Source organism: Oryctolagus cuniculus, chromosome 12 (genome assembly GCF_964237555.1).
Source record: "Oryctolagus cuniculus chromosome 12, mOryCun1.1, whole genome shotgun sequence".
In the NCBI taxonomy this organism is placed as follows: domain Eukaryota; kingdom Metazoa; phylum Chordata; class Mammalia; order Lagomorpha; family Leporidae; genus Oryctolagus; species Oryctolagus cuniculus.
In genome coordinates, this window is record NC_091443.1 from 86,061,899 (window position 1) to 86,089,085 (window position 27,187).

The 27,187-nt window shown below is 51.2% G+C and overlaps 1 protein-coding gene across 32 annotated transcripts; it reads left to right on the forward strand.

Moving 5' to 3' along the window:
* Positions 1-344: 344 nt before the first annotated feature.
* TPM1 (tropomyosin 1) lies at positions 345-27,187 on the forward strand. 32 transcript variants are annotated; one of them, XM_008268811.4, is made up of 10 exons: positions 345-1,006; positions 1,650-1,775; positions 1,975-2,100; positions 13,885-14,018; positions 15,991-16,108; positions 17,136-17,206; positions 17,990-18,065; positions 18,506-18,568; positions 18,843-18,912; positions 26,328-27,187. In XM_008268811.4, the coding sequence occupies exons 1-10, from the start codon at positions 893-895 to the stop codon at positions 26,408-26,410; spliced, it is 981 nt and encodes a 326-aa protein (XP_008267033.1). In that variant the 5' UTR covers positions 345-892; the 3' UTR covers positions 26,411-27,187.

The window sequence follows — 27,187 nt, forward strand, 5'->3', positions numbered from 1 at the left end:
ACCCTCCTTAAAACACCCCCCCACACACACACACACACATGCAGAGAGAGAGAGAGAAAAACTAAGCCAACAAACTCCTGTGTCCCTAAAGTGCTTGATTGTTCTTCTTGGGGGAAGAGCTCACAAAAGACAGAGGTCCTGTGCCATCCTTGGGCTGCACTCTGCCTTTCTGACCGCACCAGCAGAGTCCCAGGAGAGACCCCTGGACCCTCCTCCCAGCTCTCCCTTCCTCCGCTCCGCTGGACTTTCTCAAGACCTGCGTGCTCTGGATGACACCTGGCAGCCCGAAGGCACTGAAGAGCGCCTAGAACTTAAGAGCCGAGAGTGGAGGGGTGTGGGGGGTGGGCGCAGGCTGCCAGGGAACCCCCGGTGTCCCGCCGAGCGTGCTGGGGTCCGGCGACCCCAAGAGTTCGACGCGCACCCGCCACCTGTCCCGGTTCCGGGAGCGCAGGGCGCGGGCTCTGGAAGGAGGGGCGCAGCGGGCAGGGGTTCGCCTCTCTGCCCCGGCGAGGCCTCAGCGCCTGCTCCCCGGCGCTCAGGTTTGGAAACAGGGCGGCCTCGCCCGGCCGCCGCCTCGCCGGCTCGGGTCCCCATATATAGTCATATCCACCGTCAACCCGGAGGCCGGCGGGCGGCAGCGAATGGGCGAGCGGCCCCCGCGGGAGGAGCGGGGAGGGGGCCCGGGCGGAGGGAGGAGGGGGAAGGGGGCAGGAGGAAAAAGCTTTTCCAAAAAAGTATTGGCTGTCTTGAGGAATGCGGTCGCCCCCTTGGGAAAGTACATATCTGGGAGCAGCAGGCGGCTTCGCGCTCGCACTCCGGCTCGGCAGCCCCAGCGCGCTCGCCTCTTCCCTCCGCTCCCGCCGCAGCCTCAGGGCCCCTCGCCGCCGCCACCATGGACGCCATCAAGAAGAAGATGCAGATGCTGAAGCTCGACAAGGAGAATGCCTTGGATCGAGCGGAGCAGGCCGAGGCCGATAAGAAGGCGGCGGAAGACAGGAGCAAGCAGGTCTGCACCTCCCCGGCCCTGCGGCCGCCCAGCGCCCGCGCTCCGTCGGCCCGGCGATCCCGGCCCCCAGCCGAGGCGGCCGGGGCGCGCGCCTGGGAGGGGAAGGGCACGCACCAGCCTGGGTCTTATTCTCACTTTTCCGTCCCGTCCGGGGACACCGAGGTCCCTGCTCACGTTCCCACAGCCCACGAAGTCTGTTCGAGTCCTGAAGGCACTTGAGTCCCAGGACCGGGTGTCACTCTAGGCGGGCGGTGGGTGGGGGGCGTCGAGGTCTTTGACCTTCCGACCGCGGAGAACCAAGCCTCAAACTCAGGCGGGGACTCTGGGGCGGAAGAAGGGAGTCCTGGAATTGTTTCCTAAGCGTCAGAAAGCACCCAAGGGCACACCGGGGCGCTGCTTTGCTCCCCGGGGGTTGTGGACCTGACAAGGCTGAGACCGTGGCTGAAGCCCCGTCCTGGGAAATGGGGAGGGGAGGCGCGGGCTCTGCTCCGCATTGGCTTCAGCTGGGCCCCCTGGAACCCCAGCTCCGCGGCGCCCCTAGCTGGAGGGGCCCCCAGCCAACGCGTGCCCCTGTGTTGTGTGTGTCTAACACCCGGTCCGTGCCGGCCGCCCGCCCGCGCCCGCCGCCGCCCCCCACCCCTAGCTGGAGGAGGACATCTCGGCCAAGGAGAAGCTGCTGCGGGCGTCGGAGGACGAGCGGGACCGGGTGCTGGAGGAGCTGCACAAGGCGGAGGACAGCCTCCTGGCCGCCGACGAAGCCGCCGCCAAGGTACCGGGGCGCGCGGCAAGGCGCCCAGCACGACTGGCTAACTGTCTCTCTTCTCTCTCTCTCTCTCTCCCTCCCTGTCCTTCCCTCTCGCGTTCCCGCTGTCCCTGTCCTGGTTCTGTGCACCCACACCCCGCCCCTGCGGGATCACGCTGCCTGCTGCACCACCACCCCCTCCCCATACCCCGCGGCCAACTCCCAGCTGGAAGATGAGCTGGTGTCGCTACAAAAGAAACTCAAGGGCACTGAAGATGAACTGGACAAATACTCTGAGGCTCTCAAAGATGCCCAGGAGAAGCTGGAGCTGGCAGAGAAAAAGGCCACCGACGTAAGTGCACGCTCACACCGCCTCCCTCACCTCGCGCGCCCCAGCGGCTACTCTGGGGGTCTCCATAGGGGCCTGAAAGCAATGGAGAAGGGTTGCCTCCTTGTGCTGAACACATGCACGTAGCCCAGAGCACTGGATGCCCCTTCGGCTGCTGCTGCTGCTGCTGCACACATGATATTTCACCCGTTTCTCTCTCTGTTTCTCCTCTTCTTCATCCTCCTGGAAGTAGAGGTGGGTGGGTGAGAAGCTGGGAGAATAGAGCACCCGAAAGTGGAGTCTGGAGGTGAGCCTTGACTCCGTGGTGGCAGAAAACCTCCCGAGGTATCATCACCAAGGTTTGTGCACGCAGAGAATGCCTAGTCTCCTTTATTTCCTTTTTGCCACCTTCAGTGAGTGTAAGTTCTGGGTTTGTGTGTGTGTGCACGCGCGTGTGTGGTGGTGGTGGTGAGTACAGTTAAGGTACAAAGGGCCTGGTCGCTTAATTGAAGAAATGACACAGTGGTGAGTTTTGCTTAGAAGACTGAGCTTCCCATGGGCACACAGGGATACCCTGAGCCTTCCTTGCTCCTAAGGAAATCTTAGTCCAGCCCTTACGGTCTGCTTGGGAAGGTGATACTTGCTTGAGTGTGCAGTCCCAGGGCACCAGATCCAGAAAGTGAGCTAGGAGTTAAATATAGCTCAGTGCTTTATATGGTATGGTGAGCTAGCTGCCCCCTGCCCCTCCTCTTTGCCCCACCCCCACCTGTCAACAGGATGACAGGCACCGCATAGTTTCAGGGGTGATGCACACAGGGCTAAGCTCCATAGCACTCTGTCCATTGCCCTTTGAGTCTTTGGGCCCTCTTCCCCCTTGGAAAGCCAAACCAAGCACGAGATTTCCAACGGAGCCACTTCTTTTCACACCCGTTGGATTCTGTTCTGGAAGCCAATTAAGCCTAGAGGCCCAATTAGAAAAGAATTCTTTGGGAAGTTGGTAACAATTCCAAGAATGTAAGAACTCCAGGGAAAGCAAGGGCCGGAAGTTGAACCACCAAGGGCCCCTGCAGAATTTTTTGGTAGATGAATAAAATGCAAATTACTGAAGAGTGTCAGTTCTGTAGCAAGAAGGGTTTGACCTGCATCTCTGGGTGTGCTTTGTAAATGAGACATCCAGACACAGGACGATTAGAATCTGACAAACAGACGCTTTCAGTGGAAATCAAGGCTAACGGAAGAGGTGTTTGGGGAAGTACTGATGTAGCTAAGATGTTTCGGTTATAAGCTACCTGGCTTTAGAAAAAGAGCCAAAAGACACAAATAAGTGTGCGCCTGCTTTGCCTAATGCAGATCAGATGTCTGCTCCGTAGATGGCTGCAGGAGGGATGCCGGTCTCCCCCAAATTTCTCCAGCAGATTTCTTTTATTTTTTTTCAAAAGAGCCCCTGATAGTTCCAGGAGAGATATTCCTTATAAGGAAAAGAATGCCAAGAATTTGAAAATAGCCCACTAACACACAGGGCAAGAGAAGGAGGGGGAAACTACTACAACTCTTAAGGGGGAAGAGATACTAATTATTATAACCATGTAGTGCCATCTTTATTGAAAAGTCTTGTTCAAAGGAACCTTGGAATGGGGTGGGGCAAAAATAGAAAAGAAGCTATTTAAAGTCAGCTGTGGGGCATGGCCAGCAGGGGAGGGAGTCCAGGGATTTGATTTTTTTTTTTTTTTTTTTTTTTGCCCCTGGAAAAGTGTCCCTAAATATGGAGTACTTGGTTTTGATAGAGTATTGAACACTTTCCCCTTTAAGACCCTGTAGGCTGTTGGGAGCTTAAAGAGATGTTGAAAAATTGGGGAAGAAATGCTATATTGAGAGTGATGATGAAACTGGTAAAAACAGTGCAGACTCAGGAGGACAACACAGAAAACAGGAGGTGGAAGAGAAGTCAGATTCTTGAGGTGGAATCACGCTATTTTGGGGATTCAGACATTTCAGTCTTTTTTTTTTAAGATTTATTTTATTTATTTTAAAGAGAGTTGCACAGAGCGGTAGAGCCAGAGAGAGAGAGAGAGAGAGAGGTCTTTCATCCACTGGTTCACTCCCCAGATGGCCGCAATGGCCAGAGCTAGGCCGATCTGAAGTCAAGAGCCAGGAGCTTCTTCCGGGTCTCCCATGTAAGTGCAAGGGCCCAAGCACCCAGGCCATCCTCTACTGCTTTCCCAGATCACAGCAGAGAGCTGGATTGGAAGTGGAGCAGCTGGGACTAGAACCGGCGCCCATATGGGATGCTGGCACTGCAGGCCAGGGCCTTAACCCGCTGCATCACAGCGCCGGCCCCGGCATTTCAGTCTTTAGTCATCAGTATAAACCGTTTTTATAATTCGCAATGAGTAGCACTAGAGACATCTTTTCTACTAACTTACCCACACACTGTACAGGTCATTTTCAGAAATGGGCTCTTCCTAGCAGGAAGGGAGTCACTGAGGGGTGCCGCCTGTGAATCTTGTACTGTTTTACCACCTGAGTGAGGCTGGGTGGAAGGGGAGAGCTGCATTTTCGCTGGCCCCAGTCCCTTCCCCATTTTGCTACCTGGGCATCGGCATCGGTATTTCTAACCACCCAGGCCTTAAGTACCTGCAGCCAAGGCTGAAAACAAATCTTCCTAAACTCTTCGGGAATGACATCAGCTTGGAAATGAACTCACCTGAAACCCATCCCCAGGTGTTTGAGCAGCCGGTCATTAAGTCACTCGTTGGCTGCTTGGAGCACTTGCAAATGTCTAGAAGTTTCTGTGCTGTTCCCGAATATTCCCAGATGCTCCCCCCACGCCCCCAGTCTATGCTTAGGGAAGGAGCTGTCACCTGGCAGCCCGGGCCTGACCAGACAAAGGGGTGAGGCGCCCCCTACAGGCCAGTGGTTGGTGTGTCTCAGTCGGGGAGGAGAAAGTGAGACAGGACAGCAAAGGAGGTTCCTCCCGGCCAGGAACGGAGCCAGGCCAGCGCGTTTCCTTTCTGTTTTATTTCTCGGTATGTGTTAACGCTTCAGGCACTAACCGTGAAGCTCTTCTGTGACAAAGGCGCGGGGGAAAGCGGGGAGACTGCAAAGGCGGAGCTCCCGACCGTGGTGGTTGTCACACAGCTGTGGCCAGGATTCTAGGGCCTGTCTTGGGGTGCCTTTTAAAGGAAGCCCCTTTTTTTGTGGCCGGGTTATAGCTCGGTGGTAGAGCATTTGACTGCAAATAAAGAAAGCCCCCTTTTTCTCCCGTAAAATTTTAAAAAGAAGTAAAGGTACAGGGACCCAGTTACTTGAACCATCCCTGCTGGAATAGGACCTGGGGGCCCTGGCGCTGTCCGGGGGCGCGGGGAGGGGAGGGGGGAGACACGGCCAAACAGTGTCTCGGAACCGGTCCAATTCCAGGAGATCCTAGTCGGATTCCTAGGCCGTACCTAGGCAGAACCCTGGAGACCAGTTCTTGTGGAAAAGCAAGCGGGACCACAGCTCCACTCCTCACGACAGTGCCTGAGTTTGTATTACTTAGAGCCCCTAACTGCGTGCGCTGAGCGCTGTGTACTAACTCAGTATACTAACTCGCCGCAGCCCTCTGGGGAACTTGCTGGCAATAACCCCCATTTTTATAGCTGAAGCCCAGAGAAGTCAAGTTACTTGGCTCCGAATTACACAGCCAACGAGAGAACTAGTGAGGGAGCCGGCACGATTTTAAATGTAGGAGGCCTGCGCTCCAAATAGGGGTGACTGCTGAGCACTCTATGTTCATGAGGGAGCTCAGTCCAGCCGCGGCCAGCAGGAGGCGCCGTCGCCCTGAGCAGGCAGCTCGGCCACGCGGGGTTGCCTCGGCGCCGGCAGGGGTGTGGGGCGTCCAAGCCCCGAGGCCTCGCCTCGCGCCGCTGCAGCCCAGCCCGCCAGGTGCCGCGGCGGCCGCGAGCATGCGCAGTGCCTCGGGCGGGCTGCTACTCCCCGGGGTCCGCGGCGCGCGCTCCGCCCCCCGCCCCCCGGCGCTCGCGCGCCCGCCCGCGGTTCGCCGCCGCCGCTGCCGCCGCGGGGGAAGCCGAGACTTCCGGGCTGTTCCTGGGCCACAGGGGGCGCCGCCGTCGCGCAGAACGGCCTGGGCGGGGCGGACCGGCGCTCGGCTGCCGGAGCGCAGCAGCCGGCTTCTCGCACCGCAGCCCGGCCGCCGCCCCGCGCCATGGCGGGGAGCAGCTCGCTGGAGGCGGTGCGGAGGAAGATCCGGAGCCTGCAGGAGCAGGCGGACGCCGCCGAGGAGCGCGCGGGCAGCCTGCAGCGCGAGCTGGACTACGAGAGGAAGCTGAGGGAGACCGTAAGGAGCCCACCCGTCACCTCGCGGCGGCCCGCGGGGGCTCTCGGCCAGCCCGGCGACCCGCGTCCCTGAGGCGCACCTGGCGCACCTGGGCCGGCTGGCGCGGGTCCTGGGGAGCGGCCATGCCCGTTCTCGGCCCTTCCTTTCCATCGCGCTGGTCGGAAGAAAACCCTCCCACAGGGGAGGTGTTGAGAAGGTTCTGGAAGCAGGAAGGGGCCTGGGGATGTGCGCCGCCGGCATTCCTCACCCTGAGGAAGGGAAACCCCTTTCTTCCGGAAGGGGCGAGAAGAGGCCGGCCGGGGCCCGGGGATGCTCGGCGTGGCCCGAGGCCTCTTTCCGGGGTCGGCCTGGGTGCTGGCAGCAGCCGGTTCCGAGAGGAGCTGGCTTGCGTAGGATGCACCCTGTGACCCCAGCTGCAAGGATAGATGCTCCTTTGTTGCTGAATGCCGGCAGCTCCGGGGTGTGGGCTGCTGCGGCTCACCCTGCCCCTGGCTGAAGGCAGCTACCTACCTGGCTTCCCGCAGACGGGTGGTTTAGGTCTTTGGTGGCGGCTTTGAGTGCGAGTGTGTGGCTTTAAATCAGGATACTCAAACGCCTGGGGGATTTCACGGTAATCGCTGATACGTGTCCAGCTGTGCTGAATACCCGGGGCTGTTCTGAGTTGAAATCCTCCTGGTTAACTGTGGATCACGGCCGGGTGGCTGGTGGCCAACCTTCAAGACCCGTTTTTCGTAAAATACAGAGAAGCAAACGGGTCCTCCTCAGAGGAAGTGGCAGATAAAATGCAGCCAGGAATGAGAAATCAATAGGCAGAAGATGATCGGCAGTGTTTGCTTCGGAGGGCAAGGCGCCGGGAGATTAATCAGTGGCAACTCCCGCTCTGGCCAGCAGCTGACCTTGACCCGTGAGAACCAATGGAAGGTGAGGAGCAAGTGTTAGGGCTCTGACCCAGACTGCCAGGATTAGAATTCTGGTCCCACAGGTCACTGGCTATGGGCAGGTGGCCTACCTTCCCAGGGCCTGGGTTCCCTGAGTGTGCAACCTGGGTGACAATAGCGAGATTTCCCTGGAAAGAAATGACGGTGGTGCTTGGCACAACAGCTGGTGCTGCGGACCGTCCGCTGTGGCTGAAGCTGCACTCCGCCGACATCAGCCCGTGGGCCTCCACCTGCAGCTCTGCACCTAGCAGGCGTGGCCTGCAGGAGTGTGGTCTGCTCGCCGCAATGTATCATCAGACACTCGGCTTATGCTGTTAGCCAACAGTTGGGTATTTTTTCTGGAACACGGAGGGCAGAAGTGGGCAGGCTGGGAGGAATGTTTGGTGGGTTGTAGCAGTATTCAGGGCAGAAGGCAGACCCCACCTCACCCGGTAAAGAAAGGGAAAGTGTGGCCCGGCAGGAGCGCCTGGCGCTGACCCCTGGCCTAAGACTCTGAAGCTGAAGACAAGCCTTATGGAGGGCGTGTATTATGTTTATATTGCCCTTCTGGTGCACCGTGTTTATTGTACTGCTTCTGTGTCAGTTAGCTAAAAACACTACTTTTTTTTTTCTTTTCAAGGCTTTATGTCATGGTTTCAGATATTTTTTAAAGTCACTTTTGAAAACAGGCTGTCTCAGTAATCAGACCCAGAACCTGAGGACTGGGTCAGACCACTGAAGAGAGAACTTCAGGTCGCAAGCTCTAACCAACTGGGATTTAAACATAGCTGATTTAGGTAGTTGTTAGACATAGCTTGGGTTTGAGTCCAGCTAGCAGTAACAGTTTGTCTTGACAGTAAATATAATGGTTCAGTGACAAAGCCAAGAGCCCCTGCAAAAAAGATTTGGAGAGTTGGTACAAATTCAGAAATTCCACGTTCAGACAGGCTGGCGTTCGCTGGCCTGGTTAAACCAGCACTTACCTAGGAAAAAGTAGCCTTCGCTTGGCTCCTCCTTCTCTGCATTTTCAAGGTGTGTGGGCCCTTCAGGACACTGGAAGGAGGCTACTTTGCTGGTGTAGTGGGTGACTCTAGGTCGTATGACCCACAAGAGTTCTATTTGTTTTTCGTCATTATTTTTTTTCTTTTAAAATAACAAGGGAGAGCCAGTCTCTTTCCTCCTTTCTGGCAGTGCCAGCAAACAAGAGCCTTCCGCTGCAGCTAGTAGGTCTGTAATTGGCAACCTTAGTAAATCATGGGAAAGAACTAGTTTTCCAAAAGTCCCAGCCCTTTCCCTCTTTAGTCAGAACGGGTCAGTATTCCTGGGAGCAGGAAACAGAGCTGTTGGCACTCCCAGGGTGGCTGTGAGTGGAATGTGTGCTGTACTCTGGGTTTCCGCTTTCTTCTGTAGGCAAGGCAAATGCCTCCTTCAGGTCTGCTCTCCCTCATTATACAAGCATGTCTCGTAAATTATAGGCTTTGGCACAGAGAGAGGAGGTTGTGTTTATCTGTTATCCATGGGAGTGCCCTTAATGTCATCAGTGTTTTTTTCCCTTTCCTTACCATATAAGGGCAGAAGTTAGCTTGGCTGTAGCCACTTGGCCTCACACAGCAAGTTGAGTGAACCTTTTTCTCTGTATAGCTCCAGTTTGGGTGAACCAAAGAAATGTGACCTTTGACCATCCAGTGTTTCACTCTGGCTCAGGCAGAACTTTGAAAATGTATTCCAGAGAATTAATTTTCAGGCTTTAATATTATTCCCATACCATCATTTCTTCTTACTAGCCTTAACTGGAGTACTGTTTTTTTTAGGTAAAGGTTTTTTGTTTTGTTTTGTTTTTTTTTGTATTAGCTAAAGCATCTGGATTTTGTGAGAATCTGGGCCTTGTAAAAGCGTGGGTTTCTTTTTTCAGATCTGATTTGGAATAATATCTTTGCAGTATTGAGGTGGGCATGACTGGATTTCTGTGTAGGTAGCCACCACCTGTGGGGGTTGGGGAGCACCTGCAACATGTGCACCTCACAAGAACGCGGGGCGGTGGTCTCACACGGATCTGCAGGAAGGCATCGGTAGCAGTACAGCGATACAGCGGTGTCATTTCCGAGTTGCTGTTTCGTGTTAGGACACAATAGCACTTTGGCAACGAAAGAAACTGGCATCCCAAGCTGAAGGGCTTGGCTGGCAGGAGAGAGCCGAGGCGGTATACTAAGGGCAATTTGCATGCCTGCAGACTGTTCGTTTCTGGGTTCCTGACCCTCCCTAAATGCCTTGTTATTTCTCTCTGCGTGAAATAGCAGACTATCATGGGCTGTGTGCTTGTCCACAGGTGCTGTGATGTAAAGAGCCTTAGAAAATGTCTAAGGAAATAGCAGAACTTGGAAAGAGCATACCAGAAATAAAAGCTAGTGAGAGACGTGTGGCCTTTTTGAAACTAGAGCATAATAAATGAGGGTACAGGACAGAAAGAAGTGGCCTTGATGAAATCATTAAATGAGCCATATCTTGAATTCTAGAGACCTGAACAAAATTTCAGGTAGACCAGTTACAACAGGCCTGAAGGGCTGTTTGAGGGCTGAGTTTCCCCAGGGGAAGCTGTGTAAAGAGGAAGGCACCGCAGTTGCTACGCTCACGTCCTGGCTGCAACCTGCAAGCGCCTCTGCCTGTTGCTCTTGAAACCTTGGGGCAGTAGGCTTGTCCCCGTGATTCCATGACCTGTGTGTTACCCACTGATGCTACTCGGTGGAGTGTCCCATTTTGTGCCCTGCTGGTTTTTTTTTTTTTTTTTTAAGATTTATTTTAATTTATTTGAAAGAGTTACAGAGAAGAGAGAGCAAGGTCTTCCATCCATTGGCTTACTCCTCAAATGGCCACAGTGGCCAGAGCTGAGCCCATCTGAAGCCAGGAGCCAGGAGCTTCTTCTGGGTTTCCCACGTGGGTGCAGGGGCCCAAGGGCTTGGGTCATCTTCCGCTGCTTTCCCAGGTGCATTAGCAGGGAGCTGCCCCCACCCTGCCGTTTTTGAAGCTGATTGAGATGACTCATGAAGTGGATGATGCCCATTGCAGTAAGTGCTCTCCAGTCCTGGCTGGGCTGCGTTCTTGCGGCCTTTCTCAGGGAGCTGGGGTTAGAGCAGTGGTAGAAAACCTCCTCTGAAGTCCATAGAGAGTCCAGGGGGAGAGCTGCCGGTTCCAGACTCCTGTAATGTAAGCAACCAGGAGGAGCAGTGACGGGCAGCCCATGGGGCCAGGAGGCTTAGACTTTAGTCCTCTCGCTGATGGCTGTGCCTCCCCAGCATACCAAAGCCCTTGGGGTCAAAGATCCGTCCCTCGTCCTCTATGGCTAAGTGCTGGCCGGACAGCTCCCTCCCTCAGAACTTGCCAGCTTCTTTGGGTGGTGGTGGGGGGAGGGAATTGCTTATTTATAGTGTGGATTCCCACCCTCCCCTCTGACCTCCTGGGCCAGAATCTCCAGGGAGGGGGCCTGGACACATCCCCTAATTGGTTCTGACACCCAGCACGGGAACTTCTCACTGGGCCGTGTTCTGGGAGCCTCCCAGCTGAGCAGGGAAGGCCCCATCCTGCAGACTAACAGCGGCTCCTCAGGAAGGGCCAGCCACCTGTGGGACTCTTCTCTTCATGCCCAGTCCCACCTGTGTGTTCCCACAGGGGCTCCTGCAGGAAAGCCTCCATTTGGGGAAGCTACAAAACGCTCCTGGGGGAAGGGCATGAGTGATGTTTACAAAACAGCATTCTGCTGAACGCAGTGCCAGGAACCATGGGAAAGAACAGGGGTTTGGGGAGCATTAAGAGGGAAGATACAGATTAATTGGGGGAACCTTAGGTCCGAGACAGGAGTAAACACAGGGTGCTGTCTCCTTCCCCTCTGGTGCCTCAGCTATGTGGGACGCTGAGGACATAGACTCAGCTGTTGCCCTAAAGATTGTTCCCCAGAACGGAAACAGTCCTTCCCCGAGTACGGAGCCTGCAGGGTTAGGGCCCAGATCTGAAGCAGAGCAGGGAGCTAAGAACATAGTAGGGTTTTAAAGTCTTGCTGCCATTCCTGATAGACCACAACGTCTAGGATATTTACTAGGATATTTACCTCTGTATTAGAAATAAGAGTGAGGGAAGAAAGGACCAAAAAAAAAAAAAAATGTGCAGCCCAGGTACTCTTAAGAGGTTTTGTTGTGGGGTTTTCTGCTGGGTTTTGGTTTGTTTGCTCGTTTATTTAGCTCTTCATTTTTGTCTCAACCTTTAGGGTTGCTTGTTTGTATCTTTCCCTGTTCATAAAAGGAGTTGCATTTTACCAGATGGGAGCTACAGAAAAGTGAAAAAACCGAACCTAACTCAGAAGTATGCCCAGAGTGTATACATCCTTCCCAGTAAAAATGATTTTTTAAAAAAAGCAATTCCCTGTACTTCAAAAAGTTATCTTTGCCACCTTCCACCCTTCTGCAAAGAAAGCAGAATGAAGCCACATCGGTCCTTCCTGGCTGGGCCAGCTCCTAGTTGCACATTGATAATGACTGACTTTGCTGGCCAGTGAGGTTGTTGCTGCTCCTCCCTGGGTTCATTTCTCATTCTCCATCAGTCAGTTACTACACAGTAATTTTTATTGAGATAAAACTATATTTAAATGTCTTTATAGAGCCCTTCACTGTGGTTGGAGATGACTTACTCTTATAAATCTAGATGACCGAAGAGCTGAGTGTTTATATACTTTTGGTTCAGGACTGTGACTGCATCCTCTCTTGTAACTACATGTGCATTTCAGATTCTGTATATTGTGAGTCTGTGAGCTAAGAATGTTGCTTTTATTTAAATTAGATTGGTTTCGCTCATTAATCGGGCATGGAGCCCACTCAATGCAGAGAACCTGGGTGCTGGATGTTAGCAGCTTACAGTTTAGTCAAGAAGACAGGGATGTATGAGAGTAGTTTTAAAAGTTCATGAAAAACACTTTTTAAAAAATGTATTTATTTATTTGATAGGCAGAGTTAGAGAGGGAGACACAGAGATCTTCCATCCTCTGGCTTACTCCCTAAATGTCTCCAACTTCCAGAGTTGGGCCAGTCTAAAGCTAGGAGCCAGAAGTTTCTTCCAGGTCTCCTGTGGGAGTGTAGGGGCCCAAGTACTGGGGCCGTCTTCCACTGCTTTCCCAAGCACATAAGCAGGAAGCTGGGTTGGAAGTGGAGCGGCCAGAATTTGAACTGGCGCCCATACGTGATGTAGGCATTGCAGACTGCAGCTTAACCTGCTGTGCCGTGACACTGGCCCCCCAAAATAAACTTTTAATTCCATTACTTATTAATTCCTGTGAACTTCTGAAGTACCTTCCAATAGAGAGAACTAGCATCGGTCCTTGGGTATATACTGTAATTTTTAGAAAAGTACAAGTATGAGAGCCCCTCACTTGGTAGCACACACTCATAGTGGGTGAGGATGAGGAAATGGTGCTGGTGAGCAGCTTCATCTTCCTGCAGGGTCTGTGACTGGCAGGTGACAAAGTGGATCCTGGGTCCTGCAGGTGTGCGGAGGTTCATAGTAACAAACGCTTGGGGCAGCAGACGACCATTGCATCCCCAAGAAACATTTTTTTTTTTTTAACTTTTTTTTTTTTTTAATTTATTTGACAGAGTTAGACAGAGACAGAGAGAAAGGTCTTCCTTCCGTTGGTTCACCTCCCAAATGGCCACTACGGCTGGCGCGCTGTGCCAATCCAAAGCCAGAAGCCAGGTGCTTCCTCCTGGTCTCCCATGCGGGTGCAGGGCCCAAGCACCTGGACCATCCTGGGCCACAACAGAGAGCTGGACTGGAAGAGGAGCAACCGGGATTAGAACCCGGTGCCGGTGCAGCAGGCGGAGGATCAAGGAAGTGAGCCAGGGCACCGGCCCCTCAAGAAACATTTTACTTCAGAGATAGATACCAAGTGACAGTGTCTGTTGCTTTCTCCTTAGGAGTTTGATACTTTTCTTAGAAAGGGGTGGTGGAGAGGAGAAATGACACCATCTGAAGACCTTAATGATCCAGTGTTTTTTAACACCAGTGAATTTTAAAATATCTTAGTTCCATTCTAAGGCTCCTTTGAGAAAGTGACTGGGAGACAGGAGGGTCGAGTGAGGCTCCTGACTGTGATTCCACTGTACTGCTGTTGTCTTCTGAATGGCTGGGCCTGGGTCAATCTTCTTGCCTCTGCCCCCAGCCCAGGCCCTGAGGCATGAAGTGGCTGTGAGGGGGTTCTGTTTAAACAGCCAAGTAAAATGAAGGCATTGGAATCTAAGCAAGAGAGGACCACATGAGGGAGTGTTGGCTGCTGGTTCACGTGTGATGAGAGCCATGTGGATGGATCTGTATTTACCCAAATATGGATGCCCACCGTAGACATCAGCAACGCATCCAAGAATTCCAGGGCTGGCCAGGCCCTGTCATGCACTTACAGGGAGCTCACCACAAGGCCCAGACTTCCCGTCTGAAACAGTTTTTCAGTCCCAGCCACTTCCTGAAGGCACCGCCCTCACTTTCTCCCCGCCTCTTAAGTGCCTTTCGCTCTCCGCCTAGGCTGAAGCCGATGTAGCGTCTCTGAACAGACGCATCCAGCTGGTTGAGGAGGAGCTGGATCGTGCCCAGGAGCGTCTCGCAACAGCCTTGCAGAAGCTGGAGGAGGCCGAGAAGGCAGCAGACGAGAGTGAGAGGTGAGGACGCCGCATCCAGCCTTGTTAGCACAGCCTTTCTCGCGCTGGTGAGCCGCAGGGCTTCTGACTTCTGAGGTTTAGAGGTGCTACAGTCCCTTGGCAGGGTCCGCCCCTCTGTTGATCCCAGGTGTGTTTGGTTGTGCTCATTTGATGTTAGTGGAACCTCTGCTAGGTGCAGAGCACTGTTGTCAGCCCCCAGCTTACAAAGAAGACCGCAGTCTCATCCCTGCCTTCACAGAGCTCACCACCCAGCCAGGGAGGTAGACGGGTCCCTGGATACGTGTTGGTTCTTTATTCTGTAATGAGCTCAAAGCACCATGAGGTTTTAAAATTTATTTAACTACTTTATTTTAAAATATACCAAAGAGGGCTAGATAAAGGGACTGCAGACTGTGAGGTATCAAATAACCTAACAAATAAGTAGAAGAAAAGGCACAGATAAAACAAATACCTACAAGACATGTGCGTGCACTCCAAACACAGGCAGAAACTCGCCATTTCTGAGCCCACCTCCACTGTAACCTGGCTCTGCCCGACTTCTCCCTCAAGGTTCACCTTTACGGATGTAAAGGAGAACCATGGCTCTCATGGATCAGCACACCTTGTGCCTTCCAGCAGGCATTTTCTCCTGTGCTCTGCTCCTGGAGGTCACGCGTCTGCGTATTGCATGGAGAGACTCCATGAGAAGAGAGAACATCCTGCCGCTTGCGGGATGCAGTGGTAGTGTGGGGATCCAAACGCTGCAGGTGCAGGTCGGTGCTGTCCGTCATCTTGACCATTTCTCCATCTGTGAAGTGAGCCTGTGCTTCTGCCACCACGTATAAAAGGTATTCTTAGACTTGAGCTAAGAATGTCCTTTTATCCTGGAGTTTCCAGTTCATTATTCCCCATTGTTTACTACGTCTTCACTAACCAAGAGTTGGGGAATTCTTTAGGTTGGCTGGTGATCTCTTCCAGTGTACACGAAACAGTAAGTTAGTGGCTGAATTCTTGAAATAGGCTTATCTGTGAACACTACGGGCAGTCTGGAAATGTTAAACTTTGGAGTGAAAGGAACTTCAAGATCTTTTCTTCCATTACCCTGACTTTACAGACGAGAACACAAGGGCTCAGAGACTGACTTGGCCTTGCCCAGAGGCTCACAGCATATTTGTGGCTGAGCCAAGATTAGAGCTCAGGTCTCCTTAAGTATATTATAGTACTGTCTCAAAAAATACTGGTTTGCTTATCTTACAGCCTATTGAGTTGGGTTTTTTTGTAAATGAATCCCATTTTAACCTGACTTGTTATTCCATAAAGCTGTGATGTATCAGAGGTCATTTAACACTTTCTGAAACGTGCAATAGGAGCCTTGCACATGCAAAGCTTCCAAGACAGTGTCAGCTCTGTCTCCTGACACCCTTAGCAGGAAAGGGGTGTTACGGTCAAAACATGTTTCTCAGAAAGCTTTCAGTTGAACCATATGAATTGCTACCCTTCCAGGTCTGAAATGGTCAAATAGCAGCAGTTTCACGTGAGCCAGTCCAGTGTCTTCATCTGTGGTTGGTGGGATTGGAATCTGTTCTACAGAGAGAAGTGCCTGAAGAGGACTTTTGCTCCAGCTTTGATCTGTTTTCAGGCTGAGGCTTCCTACAGGAAAAGGACAAAACCCATTATACATTTAATTGGGAGGGCATGTTGCCTCTTCCTGTTTCCGTGCCTCCCGGGCTGGAACAAGATCCTGACATATGGTACCTTTCATTTACTGTTAGATGCCTGGACAGTTTCTTTAGTACCCAAATCCGCGTACAGTGAACAGAGGGCTATGTGTCTCTTTCTGCCTTCAGTTCTGGAAAGTCTTGCTTCGTGGCTCGGGAAAGAAAAGTAGCTCTGTGCTCTGTTTTGGGCTGCGCAGACCACAGCCGTGCAATGTGAACGGGCAGAATCTGCGCATTTATAAATGTTGGCTTTCCCTGCTTGCCTTTCTTTTCAGAGGCATGAAAGTCATTGAAAGCCGAGCCCAAAAGGATGAGGAAAAAATGGAAATTCAGGAGATCCAACTGAAAGAGGCCAAGCACATTGCTGAAGATGCCGACCGCAAGTATGAAGAGGTCAGATCCTCAGGCCCAAAGCGCCTGGGCTCCCTGCGGTGGCCCGCCTTGATTGCTGAGTGACGGCAGAAATGGGTGGTCTTGAGAAATACGATTCCTTTATCTAGAAATGGTTCTTCCTTTGACCAGGAGCACTGGCAAGAACCTGAGCTCCCCTCACCTTTCCCACCCGAAGACCAGTACACAAGATCTCCAGCAAGGAAAGCGAGAGTTAGGCTGGTTAGGAAGGGAGGGTCTGAGTGACCTGACACGTCCAGTTGGGGCAGCTTAGAGACCAGGGGCCACATGACTGCGCAGTAGATTGACGGAAGCCTCTCTCCTCTAAGGTGGTAGAGCCCTGTTGTCAGCATTGGGTCACACGTGAACCTGCACCTGGTCATGTCCCCATGGTAACAGCCAACATGACCACCAAGATTTTCCTTTTTCCTTACTGTGTCCCAGCATGGCTCTCCTGAAGGGGGATGCTGTTAGTATCTCCAGGTCTGACTGGTCCCGCAGATGTTAAGCTGCATCAAAGGATCCCTTCTCTCCTTTCCTGCGCTGAGCACAGATTAGGCTTTGCGGGTTGTCTCACCAGCTCGCCTCACGTTAGCTTCTCCCACTTTCTTAACTCCCACAGAAAGAGAGCTGACATACAGAACACTAAATCGATGGAGCACTTGGGGTTATTTTCAGTTCTTTCTTGGCAGCCTCCAGTATAAAATGCATCACACTCATCTTACTGCTATTTTTGAGATTGTGAATTTCATATTTCTCCCTCCTTCGATGCTTGGGGCTGGCTGCTGTTCGTTAGGCAGACTCCACCAGACTGAGGCTTCACATCATGGAGACCCTGTGGTAGCTGACCCTGCTGGGTCGTTTTGAGCAAGGGCCTCTGGTGCCCTCTCTCCAGGCATTCCTATTGGAGAGTCTTCCCCTGAGCCTGCTGCAAGGCGGACCATCTTGTCTGTAGACAAGAACCCTAGGGTGGACATGATCTGAACCGCGAGCCCCATGGCGTGTGCGTGCTGTGTTTGTCCTGCTGCAGGTGGCCCGCAAGCTGGTCATCATTGAGAGCGACCTGGAGCGTGCAGAGGAGCGGGCCGAGCTCTCAGAAGGGTAAGCGGGACCGGCAGCAGGAGGCCGCGGTGGGGTGCTGCAGAGCGGTGACTAAACAGCATGACTTCTGGCAGCTGCACATTGACCTGTCTCGGCTCCGGGCTCCTCCTGCGCTCACCGGATGTGGATGAGCCATGATACAGAACACGGAGGACTCGTGTGGGGTGTCTGTGTATGAATGCGTGTGGCACTGCATGCCTTACCTGCACACTGATTTTGTGAATGGCCTTGTGCATTTCCTGTGTCCACTAACAGCCAAGTTCGACAGCTGGAAGAACAATTAAGAATAATGGATCAGACCTTGAAAGCATTAATGGCTGCAGAGGATAAGGTACTGATGGCTCATGTATGGTTTTTAGGTTTAACTGCAACCCAGACGTCTTTCAGCTTCCAATGCACACTGGTTTGTTGGGTGTAACGACTGCACCTTCACTCAGCCCTCTGCTGTTTATATCTCGCTTTAAGTGCTTTCTCTTGGTCCTTTATGCTCCTTTTGTGTTTCCCTTCATAAATGCTCCTTGGGGCAGCCAAAAAAAAAAAAAAAAGCCAAATGATCACACTAGCCGCGCATTGGATTTTGCCACCCTGCCTTTGCACTGCTGTGAGGTCAGAGGGCAGTGTCCGCGGCCGCACCGAGCGCTTTGGCACCAGATGGTTTGGCTACTGGAAGGCGGCCCGTCAGCTCTGGGACTCAGTGTTCATGTTTTCCCATCCCTCTCCTTTTTCTCTCCTCCTTCCTTGGGCTTGGCTCCCACCCTTTCTGCCTCTGAACGAAAACGTTAGCAAATGTGCCGAGCTTGAAGAAGAATTGAAAACTGTGACGAACAACTTGAAGTCACTGGAGGCTCAGGCTGAGAAGGTAGGCCAGGAGCACGCCGCGGGGGAACGGGCCTCTCTGGCCAGAGGCGCGCTTTCTCTCCCCGAGGCCCTGCTCGTGAACGCTACCGCACAGTAGGCGTGTTAGTAATAACGACAGCGTTTTCTGCGGTGACTCCCTGATGCTTACTGCTAACAGCGTCCTTTTGGTTTTTAGTAGAGAATACATTTCACGTGGGGTGTGTGAGTCGTCCATTTAATTTAAACCAAGTGCCAGCGGATAGGTTATCTTGGTCTTATCCCATGTAAAGCAATAGGCAGGCGCGCAGAGGATGTATTGTAGCATGCGATTTGATAGCGGAGGCTCCGTTACCTCCCAAGAGATCCGTAACATCTGTTGGCTGGGCTGGCACGTCCCCTGTACGCGAAGGCATCGGGTGGTGAGCCGCAGCCTGACATCTGGAATGCTCTCTTTAATTACAGTACTCACAGAAGGAAGACAAGTATGAAGAAGAGATCAAGGTGCTTTCTGACAAGCTGAAGGAGGTAATATTATAATAGAGTTTTGGGTGAAGCCAACTGCATTTTTGTGGCGCTGGTAGGGAGTCTTTAAAGTTACAGTGACCCAAATCAGGAACATTCCAAGGCATTCTTGGAGTTCATGTGCAGTGCTGGCTCCTGTCTCCCCCAGTGGCGGGCAGCTTCCGACCCGCTGTATGGCTGAGGCCCTTGAAGGCCATCCTCTCATTGTGCCCGTGTTTGTAGCTGCTGGAAGTGTAAACTCTCCCTTCACTGACCAAAACAAATTAAATTGTTACAGGCTGAGACTCGGGCTGAGTTTGCAGAGAGGTCGGTAACTAAGTTGGAGAAGAGCATTGATGACTTAGAAGGTAAGGTCTGAAACAGTGTTTTCAACTGAATCCTTACCATTGAATACTGACCTGACAAAACAGTTTTCCAGTCCAAGTGCGTCCCCCTTGATAGACCTCTTTGCTCTTGCACATTCTCCTTATCTGTCCTCTGGGGTTTTCACCTGTGGCTCTTCAACTCTCAGACCTGCGTGCACTGCTCGTGAGGTGACTGGTCAGCCACCAGACAGGGCACGTCCCCCTCTGCAGTGGCAGATGCCACCAGCTTTCCCTCACACTCGTCAGGTGTGGGGCAGATTTATTTTTCATTTTGAGTGAGGAGTTTGTGAGAGTGACTCTAATATATTTTGTATCTTTAATGATAGCTCCTAATTATCAGAATGATGTGAACTTGATTTTTTTTAAGACACAACCCATCATTTTCCAAGTATAAATTCACTGTAAGGGTTTAGGTTATTTCTTCGTTGTCTTAGCAAAATAGTTTTAATACTGAATGAGAGGAGAAAATCAGCAAGGCTTTGTATTTGGCAATTATACTCAAGCATTTGTAGGTTTTATTTTGGTAACACCCTGTGTATCTCAACGGGAATCCTGAATTTTGAACTCTGAGACTTGTAGGCGGTTAGCTGTGAAGCAGGGGGGAAAATCATCTACGTCACTGGCAGAAGGGGTTGGGGAAGAACCTGCAGGTTGCTGCGGACAGTAGCAGTTTTGAGGACAAGAGGGGATGACAAGTGGTTGCCAGCCTTCCCAAGTGCAACATAGGCTGTGGCCTGCACCACACAGAACCCCAGGTGCTGGCTCTTCTTGCTTTTGCAAGCCTCCAGGACCGCTGTCAAGCAGCGCACACAGGGAGACCACAGCATTCCTGGAAATGGCACTAAGACATCCACGTCCCAGTGGTCCAGCTTAGCCAGGAAGTCCGTGGTTTGAAGGTGGCGCCAGATAAGGGTTACAGGCTGTAATCACTAATTCTCCTTCCAGAACATTGCCCTGGGGTATTTTTTCCATTGTTTACAGCTGCAGGTGGCTAACTACTCTGGTGAGGTTAAAATAGAGCTCTGTGAAAGAGACACTTTCCTGCCACCCAGGAGCCAGTCTTTGGTTTTGTTTAAGGTTGAGCATATTTTTCTAATGTACCCATCATATTTGTTATGATTTTCGTGTGGAGTCTTTTTGGTTTTATTTTCTAATGGGTTTTGTTCTCTTTGTTTTTGTTCCGAATTATTTAAAAACCAAATGCACGCCTCCTGCATTGGCCACCTGCCGCGGCACCAACCCCTCCATGCATTGTCCTTTTCTTGCTGCTGTGTGGGGGATGGCTCCTACGCCGCCCTCGCTCACCCTCCATCTCTTGATCACTCTCCATGTCCTTGCACCTCTGCCTCCCACTTCCTGGTCATAGACGAGCTGTACGCTCAGAAACTGAAGTACAAAGCCATCAGCGAGGAGCTGGACCACGCTCTCAACGATATGACTTCCATGTAAATGTTCATGCACCCTGCCTGCTCGCCTCCGTGCCCTCATGCTTATGTGATAAACTCACTGCTGCTGCTTCCTTACCCCGTGAGCTCAGTCTCTGCACCCTCTTGTTCACTCTTTTGCATAATCTAGGACAGTCCTTGTTTTATTCTCACATTCTACTAATAGAAAGGCCAAATAGACCAAGTCTGTCTACACAAACCCTTCTCCTTTATTTTGTAAATGCTAAAGTAGATTGCTCCTCCCAAGGAACAAGTGACCTTGAACGCTGTCCTTTTAATAAACTAGTAAAACTGGAAGACAGTGTAGTTGTGCAGGAAACTCAAGAAGTGTCAAAAGTTGGTTTCCTAAGGTTCAGCGAAGTACAATATTTCTTTTCATAAAAGAAATGTAATTACAAATAAATCCTAAAATGTCAAGATGCTGATGATCCGACGAAAGGAGAATTAGTATGATCCAGTCCAGCCCAAAGAATAATGCTGGGAAAGGGCCTGTCTTCCTCATTTTTAAGAATTGTAGAGCAAAGTAAACTCTTATTAAGGAACCAAGACTGTAAAAATTTCCTATATTTACATAAAATGGATTAAAATACCTACAGTAACATTTGCCACAACCTTTAAATCAGAGCCATAAAGCACGGTGGTGCAGTTTGCGTGTGGGCGCCAGGGGCCCAGGTTGTGGCTCTGTGAGCAGTGAGTGGGGTAGGCAGTCTTGTTCCCAGGAGCAGAGCCTTGCGCATGCGTAACTGATCATGCCTCACTAACCAGATGTAAACCCGAAGTTATGCTGCCTCTGTAAACCTCTGTTCCTCAGAGGATTCTTCACGCTACTACCACACTGATCCCGCGGAAGCTGGAAATGCTGTTGGCTTTTCCCCTTGCAGAAAAGTAGTGGCTTGAAGAGTGTAACATGTGCCTGCTGCTTTAGAGGTTATAGAATCTCCACACCCTAAAATAGAAAAAAGAAAAAGGCCCTGAGACACATGACCGAGAGCATGGAAGTGAGAACGTTCCATCGTCTCTTCCCCTACTTGCGGATGGGGGTGGATCCAAGCATCTGTCTCTGAGATGTTTCTCAGTGCTAAAACTGATTGTGTGGGGGAGTCTTAGCAGCTAGTATAATTGAATATTCTCAAAGGCGAGTTTAGCTTATTTTAAAATTCTGTTCATGGGTCTTCTTAAGAGGAACCCTTGCCCTGAGAGGGCCTGTGGGTGGCCTTTGGGCTGGGCAGAGGTAGGCAGGCAGAGCTGGGGCGTCCCCGGTCCTCCCAACCTCCCGAGGGTGCAGCTGGCAGCGGGGTTGCATGTCTGCTGCTTCCCGTGTGTCACGCGCTGCTCTCATGTTGTGACTGAGTTTTCCTTGTTTCCATTGTGCCACTCTTTTCTTTTCTCCCACCTTTTGTCTTCACGCAGATAAGTTTCTTTGCTTCACTTCTCCCGAGACTCCTGCGGCAAGCTGGGTGTCCCATCTCTCTGAGCTCTGCGCTCGTCTGTCCTCCAGCTGCCCCTGGGTCTGTCTTCTAGCACCTGCCCTAGGCCCAGGCACACACTGTGCTTTCTATTGTACAGAAGCTCTTCGTGTCAGTGTAAAATAAACACTGCGTAAGCTGTTCCTGTTTGCTCTTCCTTTTACTTCCTATTTATTGACATTTTCATTTCAACACTGAAATAAAACCACAAATCTGCTTCACGCATATGAAGGTTAATTTTTGCTTGCCTTTTTTTTTCTTTTTTTTTCATTCTGTACATTTGATGTCAATGTCAAGATTTCTGAAGCAGTAGACATATGAGACTTTAAAAAAAAAAAAAGCAAAACCCCATTCTCGCATCGCTCTCTGAGTTTTGGTTTCCATACGTGAGAATGGATCCTGGCACCTGTGGGTTTCTCAGGCGCTGTGGTGGTTCCGTTGGCAGTGTGTTGAGACCCTCCACACAGGGACAGCGCCTGCTGGGAGGCAGAAGATCAGACTCAAGCAGTGCTGTCTCTGCCAGAGCTTACGCTGGTGGGGTTGGCCACCCTCCGTGTTGCCTCCTAGATGGCCTGTGTTGGGGGCAGGGGGATGTGGCTAACCAATGGCAGGCCCTCCTTGAAGGGCTACACAGCCGCCCCCCAGCACTCTGGGGAACGGTGAGAATGATCTTGGAATCAAAAAGTGGTGAGCGGTGTTGTTCATCCTTCATAGCACAAAGAAGAGTTGAAGCTTTTTCAAAACATTTCTATTGCTTGGCCACCTTCCTCTTGATCAGGAAAATGACATTCTTAGGCTTTCTAAATACTACTGAGATCGAGATTTATTTTTGTACTCTTCATACATCTTCACACACACATTCTTGAAGAGGGGTCGCACATAAGTAATCTTGGTATTTACTGGCTGTTTTTCATTAGTAGATACACTTATAATAGAGCCATTAAAGTTGATTGTTTTTTGTCCACAAAAGTAAGTGGTAGAAATTGTTCAGAATACAGTTGTGTTTTGTATTTTGGTGTCAGCATTTCACTTTACAAACAACAATTAAGTGATTTTTAAAAAACTACAAATTGGAACTTTAAAATGATGTAGACTTTAGTTTTTCTTCACCCATGCAAGACAGGCTGGCTGTACTTATGAACATGGGTGATCATCTGTGTACAGTCTGTGTTAGCCAAAAGGGCTGATACTACTACTAAGAGCTTAGACCAGCTCTGAAAATAGTGGCCATCACTCTACAAAGACTGTAGTACAGTAGCTTGTTTAAACTGTGGAATCTGGACAGTGACCTGAGTGTGAAGACTGGTGTGATTTCTTGGTTGATCTCCCTCCCCTCCCCCAAGGCTCCTGGGGCCTGCTTCTGACCTCGAGTTTCAGTTTGTTCTTTTTTAAATTCAGAGCAGTAGAAATGCACCCTTCTCTAAAAAATCCTGCTGCCTGCCAGAAACAAAATGAGTCTGAGCAGAAGTGCAGTCGATTCTGCAGGCACATCTGGCTTTGGGAAACCCTTCCAGGCACTTGGACACTTTCCCTAAGATCCCTGTACAGGAGGGCTGGGGAGGCAGGTCTGGAGTAGCCTGAGAAGGTGGGTGCACTCAGAAGATAAACAGCAACCCGAGTTTACAAGGAAGTGCTTGGAGCCCAGGGCTCTGGCCCAGAGCGCCAGTCCCCAGTGGCGGCTGCTGCAAGAACTTTGGTTGGACCAGACTATAAGCATTGCTCAGTCTGGGCGCCAGAGGTCTTAGACACTTAGGAATCTGCATAGAGCAAGAGGAGAAACAAGCACAGGGATATGTCAGGTCCCTGCCCTTGGCCACCCAGGCACACCGGTCCCTGGCAGCTCAAGTGGAGCAGGCTCAGAGGAGATCTGTTAGGGACCTCTGCCGTGCAAGCTGGAGCCACTTTGGCCCTCTGTGTTCTCTAGACTTCCTCCAGACTTCTGCCACTGTAGCTGGGCCTCAGCCAGCTGAGACGTCCTGCCTGCCCTGGCAGCAGTTGCCCTGAAATGGGATGAACACAGTCATGGGATTTACTGTGTGCAACCTCCACATGCGAAATCCTGGAAGGCCCTAGGGGGTGTGGTAAAGCATTGAGCCGGAACTGTTCTTTGGCCTCGAGGGGCTGGCCATCTTGTGGGGTAGACAGATGAGGGAAGCAAGTCAACCCCTCCACATTTGCCCTCAGAGCCCAGAAGGGAGAGAAGTCTGGTGAGGTGGGGGGCGCTGCCTGGAGGAAGTGCCATTGAGCAAGATTTAAAATATTCAGAAAATGTAGATGAGCAAACAGAACGAGGCAGCAGATATCCCATGCTAGCAAACACAAGCATAGCATCTTACCCATTGTCTACCACCTGGCAGAGGAAGTTCCCACCACAACTGCTCGGTCTCCCGACAGACCTGCGGGCTGCAGGTGACACATTTCTCCCAGGGTAGGGTTATCAACCTTTTTAAGATGATGCAGTAGAATTTCACAGTCCATCATTCTGAACAATCTCCGCATGTCCGAGCTTTTTCTGGCGGGCGCCACGCCCATGGCTATCAGATGGCACTTCCGTGTGCAACATTTCTGTCGTGCTAGTCTGCGTGTAGATGCTTGAGCACTCGACATGAATGCCCCCCTCTTCAAGAAGTAAGCAGATAATTCCTGAACAGAGGCCTGTTTGTTCTTTGCTCTATGAGAAGGGAACACGCACTCCGGAAGTTGGATGAGAATTCAGGGTCTGTGCCCAGGCTCATGGTGACTGGGAAGCACAGGGAACTCGGTTCACATTTCAGAAAACGTGAATGCGGCAGAAGCAGAAGCCTCCCTTGGTCCAAGGGTGGGGGGTGGAGTCCTGAGAAGGTGGGTGTCCACCCTGTGAGCAGACAGGAAAGGGGGTCTGAAAGAGGCAGGTGGAGGTTTCACCTAGGGTCTGCCCTGAGCCCTCACAAAGAGGGTGCTGAGCTGGGCCAGCCTCCAGCTGGGCCTCGGTTCCTGAGAGTGGCCAGAAACTGCTCTTGGCTCAGCTCACAGGTGTGGATTCGGTGAGGAACATCCACTCTCCCTCCTCCCCAAGTCCTGTGGCTCCCCCACCCCCAAGCCAGAGAGAAATTCTGCCCTTGAGTGAGCCAGGCCTTTTATCCCCCACAACCCTGCTGGGGCCCAGGACAGACAACCGTGGGGTTAGGGTGAGCAGCTCAGAATGCGACCAGTCGCCGTCTGCTGGAGGTATCTCTGTGTTCTCTGTTAACTGCCTTTCCCATGTCTGGCTAACCTCTCTTCCTTCTGCCTCTTTTCTGCTAACTGCTTGCTGACCTGTACAGATCAACTCTACCAGCAACTTGAGCAAAACCGCCGCCTAACTAATGAACTAAAGCTGGCCCTGAATGAGGATTAGACCCCTCAGGGTGAAAACACATGGGTTGCATTCTAGGAATGCAGCCCACGTGCAGGAACTCTTAAGCCCTACTTTCCACGAATTGGGTTGAAAACAGTTGCTTTCTGCAGAAATGCAAATTAAAGGAATCGGCCAGAAAGCCGACCTTACCTGCGTTTTCCTGTATTTATCTGGAGTGATTAAGTTCTCTCTAATCTCCACATGGCTTTTGTGATAAAACACATATGTTACATATATGGATGAATATCTTTAACAGTCAACCCAGCTGCATACAATAGCAGGTCCTCTGTTTGAACCAATATGTAATGAGGACCAAAAAAATGTTTTCTGTTTCCCACAATTGTGAGTCCTGCTTTTAAGTATATATACATCTATTACAAATATGTAATTTTATATATTGCATATTCGTGTTCGTAACTCCCTCATATCTGGTGTCATGTTTGAAATATTTAATGTAGCTTTTGAAAAATAGCTTTTGAAAACAGGAGCTCATGTCAGGAGCTGGTTATGTGAAAGGTATGCTTTATCCAGTCTAATGGTGGTGTTGGTGAGCGTGTCCTGCTAATAAATAGAGCACTATAAAAATACTGAGAATGTCCTAATGAAGTATGCATGAAACGTGTCGGTCATTTTCTTACAAGCATCAGAAATAAATTACTGTAGAAGTCGTCAGAAAACCTATGGATGCCATCGTTGTTTTCTGGGAGCTTGTGCCCAGCACGACTCCAGACCTTTAACTGCCTGTAACTCTGCTGTCATTAATTTCCCCCGTGTGTGTAGCTGTGCCGCAAGCTGAGTTTGGTTTTTGCCTCTCCCTGTTCCCACGGCACACAGTCGGTGCACCCTCACCAGACGCCACGTATGTTTTGTTCTTGGCGTGGACGGTTGCTGAGGGTGCACCTGGGCGCTCTGAGAATCCACCGGGCCTGTGGTGCCTCTGGGTCGGAGACGCCCTGCCCTCCATAGGTCCCTGTCTGGAAGTGAGTAATGTCTTACAAGCATGCCTAGTTCTAATCGTCTCAGCCTGTGTGTGTGATTGATAACTCGCCTAAAGCTCCATGGTGCCCAAAGCACAGCTATTCATGTCTGAATTTTCTAATCCCACCACAGAGAAAGTGGCTCATGCCAAAGAAGAAAACCTTAGTATGCATCAGATGCTGGATCAAACTTTACTGGAGTTAAACAACATGTGAAACCTCCCTAGCCGCGGCCACATTCTTTCCGTTTGTTTCTGTTGTTCTGTTTTGTTTAGTTTTGTTTTGAAACACCTGCTTTACCATGAAACTCCTTACATGCATTTTTATTTACTTTCACCACTGTCACAGAGACGCCTGCAAAATACCAGCCGGGTCGGGGGTGGGGACAACACACACAGAAGGGTGAGCCCTGGCAGGGCAGTAGGGTTTAAACGTGCCGTGTCCCGGGTCGGCGTTGCCACACTTTGTAGAGTTTAGTGACACAGTAGGCCTAGTCAGCATGGGACTCCTCACTAGAGCAGGGCGATCCCGCCCCCAAGTGCCAACGACACAGTCAGCAGGAGACCGATGTTGGAAACTCAATCAGGTGTGCACCGGTGCTACTTGAGACAAAAGACGCCCCTGCAGTCTTTTGTTCAACATTGTACAATTTAGAATTCTGTCCAACACTAATTTATTTTGCCTTGAGTTTTACTACCGAGTGAGACTGTGGACCCCATATGCCTGAACTCAAAAAAGCCAAGGATCTGTGAGCCGCGCTGCTCTCCCAAGACTTCCATTCCCTTCTGATCGGCACACTTGCATTGCTCCCGTGACCACTCTCTAGGTAGCATTCCGTGTGGATTCCCACTCTGCTGTTCTCCATGTTAGAGTGAAAGATTTAGGCACTACATACAATTGGTAAAGGAAAAGCATTTTCTTAAGAGTTATAACTGTATGTAAACATTGTATAATGATACGAAATAAAATGCACATTGTAGGACATTTTCTAAA